Raw genomic sequence first — 12,453 nt, forward strand, 5'->3', positions numbered from 1 at the left:
GTTTAAAGTTACAAATACCATATTTGACTAAAAATTACCGTGATAAAATATGGCAGCAGTCATTTAAAGATGGTTTCCAGTGTTAATATGCCTTACTTTCATTCCTAGTCCTTCTTTCCATGTGAATCATTTCTTTTTGTTGGTGTTCTCAAATGTTGGTATCTCAGTGAAATTTGCAAGTCAGCTTTGTTCCTTACATGGGCCACAGTTGTTAATTAGGGACAAAATGTCAAAACAAGATTTCCTAACCCAGACTCCCACCTCATCTCTGATACTCTTGGAACCCAAGTCTGAGGAGTAATTTCTGAATTCGCCAGTGCTGCACTGACTTTCTTAGGAATTGTATGTATTAGGATACTTTTTTTTTTTTTTTTTTTTTTTTGGAATCCTCAGTCAGATATCTTGGGGAATGAAGTAGGAAAATAGACATTGATGGAAAAACTGTAAAATAAGAACATTAAAAAAAACCCTTAGGTAGGAGTCCAAAGGGTTAAGGGGATTCTGATCCTTTGGGGCAAGTCAGGAGATAAAAATTCTGCCCAGCAGTATTCATTCTGTTAAGATTTTTTTTTTAATATAAGCATGGAAAAATGGTGTGCAATCAGTATAGATTTTAATTAGCTAACAGTCACTCCAGAGATTTTGAACAGCACCAATTCCAATACTAGTAAGTATTCAAAAGTGAAGAAACGCTACTATGCTTAATATTATAAAGGAAGAGTTCTGCAGCAATAACTGAAAATTACATGTCTGCGTCAACAGAAATGTGTTTCCACTTGCATTTACGATAAAATTCTTGTAATGTGGGTTATAATCATTCAGGAACGGGCTCCCTCCAATATGCTAACCCCTATGTTTGAGGTGTTAAATTTGCTATTTTGGAGATAGTTCCCTCTTTAAAAAATGTATTTCTCTTATCCTAGACCATTCAGGTATTTTTAATTTAGAAGTTTCAGTTCTAGTGTATCAGCAGTGTTTGAGTTAAACTTTACAATCTCTTTGGATTTATATTTTTGTACAATTTGCATATCCAACCTAATGTAAAAATGTGCATGCATACATTGTCCTTTTTTAATATTAAAGCATCTGAAATTTCCCAGATATGCTTTGATAAAAGAAATGATCTACTTTTATTTACAGTATTTTCTCTAGATAACGTATGGATATAATTATGGTTTCATGGACTTCCAATTGTTCTATACCTTCCACACATGTAACTCTCTATTTATAGAGTAATTTATTAGAATTATTACAGAGCTTTAAATGCAACCACAATCAATTCAGGAAACAGATTTATTTACTCATGTTCATGGGAGGAAAATCTACATAAAAACATTCATGAAAACATACCAGCTATGTCATACTTGGATTATTATACTAAATCCCGTTTATTAGAACTCATTGTGAAACAATGGGAAACCATGAAATGTAATTTGAATACAAATATTGGTCCCTGCGGGGTCTCAACAGTCATAAAAATATAGGAAAACAGAGCTTTATTTAATATTGGAGCTGCTAATGTCTAAAGTTGTTTTTCTGAAGCTGGCCTTACCCTTTCATTTAAAGCCCCAAAGATTTTAGTGTAAACTCTTTGATGGGAGCTTCTACGTTTCACTTCAGCCTAATGATGACCAGCAAGGAAAGTGACATCATTGACCATGTTTTCTATATGGAGGAAGGTCTAGAACGCCTTTGTTCACTAGTTTCCCCCCACACAGGCACCAGTTGGGCTTTCTAGGATATATACAAAGACAAATAATGGGAATTTTGAAAGTTCGGTCTGTATTTCTTGGTTAGGCAAGTGTACAGTTATTCATTCCTTTTGTGATTTAAATTTTTTTCATGTAAGGTAAATAAGGAAATATTAAATAGTTTAAAGTTATTTTTATAGGACAATATATTTCATAGGCTAACATAAAATCAAGCTGCTAAATTTTACAATTTTTCTGTCCAGCAGTTTATCTCTATAACTGCCCTGAGTAGGTGCCGATGCTGCTTAGCAGACCGCCCTTAGAATTTAAATAGCACTCAGTAAAGCTGCTCAGATATGGAGCGATGCTTCTCAGGCATGTGTCATTTCAATGAAAGAAGATAGGAGTCTCTGATTGGTTAAATATTATCTGCTTATTTATGTTTCGTACTTCATATAAATGGGATTATTAAGGAGTTTTAACTGTGCTTTTACTAGGCATTGGAGTCCGTATGAATTTTTTTTTTTGGTCAAAAAGGCAGGATTTTAAAGACTAACACATTGTGTTTATCGGAGACTTGAAATAATATCTTTTAGAAAAGTGTAGATTGTTCCCTTGTGAAACTGAGTTTTGCGCAACCTCTCGGAATCTCAGTTCGTGCAAAGAAGCCTGTATTTCAAATCTGTTGCTCTAATTCGTATATCGTAGTGCATTTCAAAAGGGTACAAATGTGTAAAACTTGTGCTTGTGGAAGCTGCTCTGAGTGCTGTCCTTTGCTACAGTTGATCCTAGCCATCTTCAAGCTCTTGCCTGCCCCGGGCGAGAAAGGATACTTCACTGCGACGATGTAGCCTAAACGGTTCGGCTCTGCAGCCTCCTTACCTAGCGCTTCCTTTAAAATTATATTAATTTATAATATATATTGAATGATAGCTTTACAAAAACAAATTAATGAATTGGCCTTTATGAAAATGACTCTTTCCAGTAAGTAAAAAAGGGTTATCACAGTTTTGGTAACTTGCATGAGTTCATATTGAAAAAAACAAAACAAACGACAACCACCTTTCACATGTTCTTAATGACTTTAGAACTGGCGTGCTCTAGGGGCACGCTCAGTTGTATGCTCTGAAGCAGTAGACGCCATACAGCCTATGCTTTTTATCTGGGAAGCCCGCGAAGCGCACCCCAGCCTCGGTAGGACTGCAGCGCCTTCGCGGCCTGGAGATGGGGTAGCGGACGCTGCCATCGGCCAGCCAGCCCGCATCGCAGCGGTCGTATCCCAGAAGTTTCCAGGCGGCGAATATCTGGCCCACTTTCGCGATCTGAGCACCATCATTGAGACAAGCCTGCACCGCCTCGTCGTAGGTCAGCTTGGTGGGGTGAATCAGGTAGTAAAACCGGCCTGCGGGGAGAAGGAGAGAGAGTCAACGCGCCCGTCTGCAGCCCAGCCGCCGGAGAGGGTGGGAGCCCAAACGGAAGGGTTTCTCAGCGAAGGGGGAGATAGCGCAATGTCTGTGAAGGTTTGGGAACACAGGGTTGTCGGTGAAACGTAGCGCCCTCGGTCATTCTCCACTAAATTGGTTTTTCCTTGCCCCTTAATATGTGCTCAGACGTGCCCTTTTATAGCTTTGAAACTGAGAAGGGAAATGACAGATGCAGTTTCTGTTGGCTAATTAGTGACTAAAAGGGCCCTTCTGTAGCACCAGGGAGGGCAGAATTCCATGTTAAAAGCAAGAGCTATTTAAATTCTAGCTGTAGCAAGACTCAACCCTAGCACAAGTTTCTGGAGAGGCAAAATTTGAATGTGAAAAGATCAAAAAACATTCCTGACATAAAAGTCCATTTAAAAAAAATCAAAAGCCCTCAAGTCCTTTTCATTACAGGTATCAATAAGACATTATTCTGATTCAAAGACTACAGTATGAAAATGCAAAAAATACAGGAAGTCACTTGCCTTAAATAATGTGGACTCAGAATGTGAACCCAGTCTGTTCAGTTACTAGCAAAGAGGATGAATTTATTTATTCAGTGGGAGCCCTGACACCTAACCATTTCTTGATCGCACGAGAAAAAGCGAATTAGTCTTAACCACTCCTTGAATAAAGTTAATTACTGAAATACCTCCAATGTATATTAAATATGCATACAATGTTTAAAGAATGACATTAACTGGCTGAAGTGCTAACCGAAGATTTATTTTCCCAGACTTTGAGTCTCAGGTGGAATACAATCACTCTTACCTGAGTACACATTGTAATGGGATGTCTCCTTGCCCTCCATTATATGGAGATTACTAAGTACAAATTAATGCTTGCCACTTCTTTCTGGCAAGACTAAGACAACGTGATCTGGAGGAAAGGTAGAGGCCACTGGAACATGAGTTAGAAGGTTGGCTCTATCATCCATACCAGAGTCCACAAACTACAGCGCAGGGGTCACCGGAAGTTTTGTTAAAACACAGCCATAGCCATCCATTTAATACTGTCTGTGGCTGTTTGACATTTAACGTACAAAGCTACATCAAGTAGTTGCAACAGAGACCACATGGCCCACAAAGCCAAAAGTATTTATCATCTGGCTCTTTACAGAAAGTTGGTTCATCCCTGATCCCTTGGTACTTTTCCCAAAGCATGTCACCAGGGAACTAAAATATAAAATGATGGGGCCAGGGTTTGCGCTATGGGCGTGTGACCTGTGCAATTACACAGGGCCCCACGTTTGTTGAATGTGTTGCTGTCACCATCTTAAAATTTGTAATTTTTTAACAAGGAACCCACATTTTCATTCTGCACTGGGCCCCACAAATTGCGTAGCTGGTTCTGGATGAGGCAATACGGGGTTTGGGGTTACACTGAAGGCAACAGATAAGTCAACAACACCGAGGCAACCTGGATCTCTCTTCTTCTGCTTTCATCTTCAGTGTTATTGCTACATATTTATTTATTTTTTTGCAAAGTTCTCTTTACTCAGCTCTCTCTTTATTGTGAGTTTTGTTGATCAACTATGAACATAATTGACTTTGTGATTTGGAGAAGGAGAGCGTGACAGAGAGGCTACTCTCAGTTCCATTAAGAGATCTCTGCCCCAGGGCACACAGCTCTATCACACACAGTGGCAGCATCATCTTTGTCAGTGACAAACAGACCCCACAGACTATCTCAATTTAAACTATTTTATAACTACAATCGAATGCAGTAAGACCTAGGAATAGTGGAAATACGCATTTTTGCTCACATGGATATTTTAAAAAATTATGACGTTAAAGAACTTTGCATCTTTTCCAACTAAGGCCAGTACCTCAAAGCCATGTTCCTTTCTTTTTTAAGCAGGTAAGATTAAAAATGGAGTGTGGGGTTATAGTATGTATTGGTCCCCAGGACAGGAAAGAAGGCAGTACAGTTAATAGCTTACCATTGAAGTTAGATGTAAAACAGAAAACATCATATCTGCTTTTTTCTTTATCCCAAAACCCGTAGTTCCTGACACCGGGCACCGTGTTCTGGCCTCCGCAAGGCTCTCTGGGCTTTGTGATGGGATACTGCACAGACCCGTCATTGAGCCAGCCGGCATTGCACCAGTCCAGCCCGCTCCGCCAGGCATCGTACAGCTGGTCGAAGGAGGCAATCACAGCATCCTGGTCCAGACAAGCCTGCTGTGCCTCGTGGAAATTGAGATTGTAGCGCCCAAGTCTTGGAAAGTAAGGGAATACCACACCTGCCCAAAGGAGAGACCAAGGGATTAGTGGTACAGAAAGTAATAGCTCTGAGCAAATGTCGCTTGACTGGTGAAAACATATTAGAATCTCCATCAGATCAAGTTTCAGCGTTTGGTCGACTTGCAATGGTTTCTCGTGGCCCCTTTCCCTACAAATAGCCTCTCGGCTCTGAGCATCTCACAGTGAGCTCTGTGGTTTGATAACCTCCGTGAGTTACCCTTTCGCTAAAAGTTCAATTCAAGCCTTAAAATGCTCCTTTCTGGCATGATTCATCCACAGGCTATATTTTTCAAATAGCCTCCTCGAGAATGTATCTCTGCTACTTCTGTTAATAATCTTAAAATGGATTATTACTCAGTCCTTTTCAGCTAGGAAAAAGTCGATATTGAATACTAATAGTGGTGGAGGATATAGAAATCATGCTTAGAGAGAAGGAATTTATGAAAATTCTCCATGTTTTTTCTTAGTAGTTATTCTTATATAATTAGTAATTAGCTTAGGATAACCTTTTATTTTTTATTTATTTTTTAAAAGGTTTTATTTATTTATTTATTTAGAGAGCACCCACGGTGGGGGGGAGCAAAAGGAGAGGGAGAGAGAGAATCTCAAGTGGACTTCATGCACAGAGCAGACTCAGGACTCTTGAGATCATGACCTGAGCTGAAATCAAGAGTTGGACACTTAACCAACTAAGCCACCTACGTACCCCGCTTAGTATAGACTTTTTTTTGGTTTTTTTTTGTTTTAAGATTTTAGTTATTTATTTGACAGAGAGACAGCCAGCGAGAGAGGGAACACAGCAGGGGGAGTGGGAGAGGAAGAAGCAGGCTCACAGCAGAGGAGCCTGATGTGGGACTCGATCCCATAACGCCGGGATCACGCCCTGAGCCGAAGGCAGACACCCAACTGCTGTGCCACCCAGGCGCCCCCACTTAGTATAGACTTTTAAATGTATAAACAAACATGGTAACAAATGATTCAAATGTAGATACATACTTTCTTTTACATATGCTCCTAAAAACTTACTTATCTAAGTAATTTTCACATAGGAGTAGGAAGTTTCTTACTTGCAGAAACTCTCAAGTGAGTTTATTTATCTAACAAAAACCTAATTAAGCAGCCTTCGTTCATATTAATAAGCCAGTTCTTTACAGTGGGGCAACCCTCACTCCATACTCCATTAAGGGTACCCTGGCTCTGTTACCTATTTTAAGTGTAGCCCTTGATCTTATTTTTTTCTGTCCTTGAACACCACAACTAAAATGAGAGCTTTCACTTAAAAATAATTCTTCAGCTTCCATAATCATATGTTGCAAATTGAAATGAGCTTTTAAAAACATTTTTATTACAAATAGAAGAAAAAAAAAAAAAAACCTCCCAAAGCTTGTCCTATACAAAGTGGATACAGAATAAACATTGGTTGAGTTAATGCCAAGGCATTAAGTTAAATATTTGAATGGGCAAAAACCCTTAACAAATGTGAATAGTGTGATTTGGCACTTGACTTTGCTTGGGAAGATGCAACGGCTTCCCCAAAGTGTTCTTTTTGGTCAAATAGTCACTGGAGGTGATCGAGCCATCTCCCGACTTTCTGTGAATTTTCTTTAAACGATAAGAATTACAGCATCAGGAAGCAAAGTTGTATCATTTGCTGGACTTTCAGAGGACCACTCCATCAACATGTCTCCCCATAAAAGACAATCAATTCAGAGTGGTTATTCAAGGTCTTGCCTTGGATTTTTTATTATAATTAGAAATAATTAATACTTTAGCTTGTGGAATATAAAAAATTGTCCCACTGACACAGTAATTTGGTGGGTTATATCACAAGTGCTGTTTTATGAGACCGCAGACCCTATTCAAGATGAATGTACAATTCACTAATCGTGTAACCAGGACACAGGAAGTGTTTTCTTTTATAAATTGTCCTGGAAGACTCTACAAGAAGCAATTTCAATAGCCTAAATCAAGTCGTGTCTACCCAAGGCCTCTGCAGGACATGTTCGTCCCTCAAGGGCGGTCCAGCTGGCACTGTTCCCTAGAGGCAGAGATCCAGGAAGGCTTCCCGATCTCATCCTGCCTTCTCAGGTTCTTGGCTGAGGGATCTGTGAGCTGAATCAGAGCCAAAAGGAAGGAGGAAAAGACTCTCTCAGTTGCCACTGCCCCCTGCAGTGATGGGGGTGGAGGGGAGCCTGAGATGGTTCTATCTAAGAAGAGCTATTTCCAGGCATCCAGCTAAGAAACCAGTTAGCGCTGGGAAGGAACTGCTGCAGCTCTCCCTGTCCCCTCATGCCTTTCATCCTCTTTCCTCAGAACCCCAGCAATGCCAATGAAAAGAAAATTATTTAATTTATCCAAGTGAGATTTCCTTGGCAGCTAGACCCCAAGTGAGAGAAAAATCTCAAAGTGTTTCAGTTGGAGAGAGAAACCATTTGGGTTGGATTCCGTTTCCCAAATGTCTCAAGAAGGGAACAGTGGATATTGTAGGATATTTTAATTACAATGATTTTCAAGACCTAGGCAACCTTTCTGGTTTAAATTCACGGTGGTGTTATTTGGTAGACTCTTATGGGCATTAGGAAAAAAATTTCTTGAGTAGTTGGTTCTTGATTAACCATCGAACGTTATTGAACCATGATTGGTTCAGTTCCAAATTCAGTGTAATGTATTTTTATTTAAGTTCCTCTCAAATTTAACATAACTTCATGCAAACATTTCTTAAAGTCATAGTGAAACCCAATATTGAAACTTCATTATTTTTCAGTTGTAGGAATAATTGGTCCACTTATCATTATGTTAATTCAAAACATGTACTTGAATTTTAACGAATGCTTGATGATTATGGAAAGAATACATTCCAAGTAAATCAAGGTCAATTTCTGTGTCTCAGCCAGCGTTGTAAAAGTTTCACTGCACTGTGCACATTTGGTGCACACATTTCAATAATCAGATGTTCTTACAAGCAGGAGCATTTCTGGAACTGCTTGTTTGTTAGTATTTTATTTATTTACTTATTTTACTTCCAGCGAGTTAAGATTTCAACATCTAAGACTATAATTGCAGAAACCTGTTTCTGTGGAAAAATGTGCACTTCCTGCAGCTGAATTATGGAGCTAATGGTTATTGCTTTCATCCAGCATTACAAAAATACAAGTTAAACTTCCCTCAGTGAAAACAAAGGGTGTGTGATTGTTTTCCAAATATGATTATTGTATACTCATATGTCAAAATGTAATCAAAAGTTGTTTCTTTTCCCATGAAGGGCTGGTATGCATCACAACAGAGGGAATTAATAAGGATGATCTATTGTATGGAAAAGAATGTGAGTAGTTTAGTCAGTAGAAATATGTTTCAAAAACACATTTTTTTAAATATTTATAATTGCACAGTCCAATTCATCCTAGTTGTTGTCAATTATCAATTTGTTAGACATCTAAAAGATGTTCATACCATTGCCCATATGAAAGCTAACATAAATTTCAGTAACTTTCATCATAGAAAGACAGAAACCATGGAGTATAACTTTACCTTCCTCAGTGCCCCTTCTAGTGCCTATCAGTGCTATACACATCTGAAATTATTTCTCTGTTTTTATGAGTTCTCAGACTATATTTTTGTGTATCTGGCCCCATTTTCACCAAGTGAAAACCAGTACACTGGGAGATTGGAAGAAGGAGTATCACATTTTCCCTATCTTTATTTGTTAATTGTTGAGATGAATTCTGTAGATCAAGCTAATTATCAATTTCCAGCGACCTGAATCTCTTCGTTATAGTCACATAAGGCTAGTCTTGTCAGGTGCTGTTTCTAGCACTGTGGGTAATTGGTAGTAATCAGAGGGCGTTACCCTATCTAAGATTCTATATGAAAAAAATTGTTGCCTACAGCTAACTCCAGCTCACATGGAGTTCAGTCTTTTAAAAAAGCTTACTTTTTTTTTTTAATCTGTATGATTCAAAAAAACAGTTCTTAAGTCACAGCTCAGAGCAAAGCAGTGTGCTGGGTGCTCTAGAATATAGGATTGGGTTGTGGCCTGTTCCTTCAAAGGGCCAGTAATTTGATACACAGACTATATATATATATATATATATTTTTTTTTTTTTAATCCAAGACAGAATTAAATCTTGTACTACAAATACAAACCATATAATTTGGATATCTTAAAGAAGAATGATTTTTTCTAATTGGAAAAATTCTTTGGAGAACATAGCATTCAGTATGTATTAAAGGACCAATATAATTTAAAACATTGTACAAGTACAGTTGAAAAAGCATCATCATGACATTTAAAATGATATTCTTCCCTGGCCTTGTTTCTGCACACTAGAAGATTGACGGGGAGCTTGAGAAAACTTGCCTGATGGTTACATGTAAGAATGTAACTGATAAAGAAAAAAAGTCAAAAACTGGGTTGGAGCTAATAAGGGATAACCACAAAGTCTCTTTTGCCACATAGCCCTTAAACTCTTAGGTGTGGAATCACTGCCCCTTGCTTATCTGTCCCAGACCATGTGGAAATTATCAAGTCACTTTCAGTGGCTATCCTCAGGTTAGCAACCAAGCTTCTTTAAATTTTATTCTACAATAACTATCTTAAATATTTTTTTGTATTTTATTTTTTTGTATTAAATATTTTTTGTATTTTCGTTTTAAAATATGAGTCCTTGTCTCATATTGCAGCATATGTAGATAATATGCTATCTGAGTTTTTCTTGAAAATTATTCAGTGCAAGTGGGATTATATAAAGCAAGATAAAATGAGGTGTCTTTATCATGGTAAGTTTTGAAGCTATGCAGGGATTCAGTATACCAGTCTTTCTATTTTTCCAGATGTTTGAAATTGGCCGTGATTAAAAAATTTATCTTCTCCTATTGCCAAGCTGAGAGCCTGACACCAGTCCACGCGGATGCGAACTGTCAGTGGCCTCTGTGGCTCACGTTTTTGTCTTTGAGGAGTTTCTCTCTCGTACTCATACGCGTGATGTCCTCTCCCTTGCTATTTCACGCTCTCTACCTTTGGAAGGACCAGCTCACCTTCTGTGGCCCAGATCAAGTGTCCTTCCTTGGCAGTACTTTCCGCGGCCGCTCCGTGACAGCTCATTTTGCTGTGTATTTGGAAGTTTAAACCCATTGTATTCACATTTAATCGCTTGTACACTGCTTACTGAACACTGGCTTGGTTCTGGGTGCCTGACTGCCCTCCAGTAGGCTGTAGTTAAGGGGTGGAGAAGGCAAGTTGGCAAACACTTGCAGAACAAGTGTGAGGAGAGCTCTAACGGAAATCTCCGTAAGGTGCGGTGAGGGCATCACAGCCGCGGAGAGGAGAGGAAGGCACAGGGTGGAACTCAGATCTTCCTCTTTGAAGATGTGTATTTTCTTCGGTTGTTCAGAAATGGATTCGTGTGTGTAACGCTACATGGTGAAGTGTTAGCTATCTCAGGGCAGGTGCTCTGGTTAATGACTGCGTCTGCCCTTTCTGCAGCACACCAGAAAGACGGAGAAACACTACCTGCAGGAGGGGGACTGAACAGCTACCACGCGTACACCCGTTAATGCAGTGTGGCCAAAAGACGGTCCGTAGCTTATCACCCAATTGGGGCCTTAAAGAATCCTGTGCAGCCTTAAGCTGCCAAAGACCGCTGCCCCTGTGAGGTTTCTGGCTTCTCTCCGGCGGGGAGGTTCTCCTTCCTGGGAACCCCCGGATGACAGTGGATAAAAGCATAGGCTTCTTCCAACGTTCTTGGTGTCAAATTCCAGTTGCAGCTCTTACTACTCGCCTCATACCCTTAAAAAGGAGTTCTCCCTAAGTCTCGTCTGTCGGGGGGGCTCGCTGAAAGTGAGCGAAACACGACGTTCGTGATTACAGCAACCTCTTTGTACCCGCTTACGTTATAACCAAATTCTGCCTTATTTCCTTTATTGATTTATTGTATTTGAAGTGTAGCTGACCTACAATGTAATAATTTCTGTCTTCTTTCAAAATACTTACTTTTGAAAGTATATTAGAATCTTTAATAGCCCGTCGGGCTATTGAATGAAAAGAACCAAGATTTGGAAATCTTCACATCTCCTGGCACTGAAACAGCACTTATAAAAATATTTATCAGTTAAATTGGTTTCTTGGACACATTTACTTGGCTCATATGCTAATGGGTTATATGGTAGGGAAGTGTTCCAATAGCATGGAAAACGTGGTGAATTGGGATGGTGAAGGGCCTAGGCAGGAAAAATTACTCTTTTTACAGTTCCTCTTCAACACCTCTAATTATGTCTTGTACAGTCTCAGTTTGACCTTGGAGCCCATCATCCTCTGACACATGGTAAATCTCCTTTTTAAACAAAGGTATCGCAGGCTGAGTGCTCAAAGCATTTAGCAAGCAGGTATCCAGGTGGAATATGGAAGTATCTTATATTCATTGTATTTATTTTTATGGTTTCCTTCTATTTCTGGCAAGTTCTACAGCTTTCTATTCACTTAAAATTTCATTTTAAAATAAGTGTAGGGAGACAATAAATATAGCAGGTGAATTAGTTAGGTTTAGGAAATACATGGTAAATTAACAGAAATTTAGAAGAAAAAGAAACTGAACAGGTATTATAGTTCAACCTGTTATTCATAGATGAGGAAGCCAGGTACAAGGATTAAATAACTTGCCCCAGTTACAAAACTCATACTGGTAGAGTTGGGACTAACCTAAAAGTCTTGGTTGGTACTACTAGCTTGAGGGTCTGTCCACTGCCTGCTGCCCCTTCGATAAAGAAAATCAGCTGTCATTAATATTTGATGATTAACTGTTTAAGCCAATCACTTCTTTCATCTCAAATAATGCCAGTGTTTATAGATATTTATGTGACTCAATAAAAACTGAAAGTACAAGGTGATATGTAATCAGGAGCAAAGAGCTACAACTAAGAGAGACAAGAGAAAAAAGGAGAAACAAGAGAAGTTCACAAAAATGTACTTTATGACATCGTGCAATTTATTAGATACATACAGCTAATAAATCTCCATACGTGTGATGGCATTCTGTGGGCTTCAGAAGGTCA

The 12,453-nt window shown here is 39.0% G+C and overlaps 1 protein-coding gene across 4 annotated transcripts in view; it reads right to left on the bottom strand.

The window, feature by feature from the left end:
- Positions 1-1,198: 1,198 nt before the first annotated feature.
- Positions 1,199-12,453, bottom strand: part of HAPLN1 (hyaluronan and proteoglycan link protein 1) — a 72,576-nt gene continuing 61,321 nt past the window's right edge. For 2 of the 4 annotated variants that reach the window (XM_034656468.1, XM_034656467.1), the window contains exons 4-5: positions 5,103-5,405; positions 1,199-3,093 (exon numbers count right to left, since the gene is read on the bottom strand). In XM_034656468.1, the coding sequence (XP_034512359.1) occupies positions 2,804-3,093; positions 5,103-5,405 (593 nt within the window). In that variant the 3' untranslated portion in view covers positions 1,199-2,803. The remainder of the gene's footprint in view (positions 3,094-5,102; positions 5,406-12,453) is intronic. The other 2 variants (XM_002927710.4, XM_019808440.2) reach the window with 1 other exon arrangement.

The sequence above is a fragment of the Ailuropoda melanoleuca genome, chromosome 3 (assembly GCF_002007445.2).
Source record: "Ailuropoda melanoleuca isolate Jingjing chromosome 3, ASM200744v2, whole genome shotgun sequence".
Taxonomy (NCBI): Eukaryota; Metazoa; Chordata; class Mammalia; order Carnivora; family Ursidae; genus Ailuropoda; species Ailuropoda melanoleuca.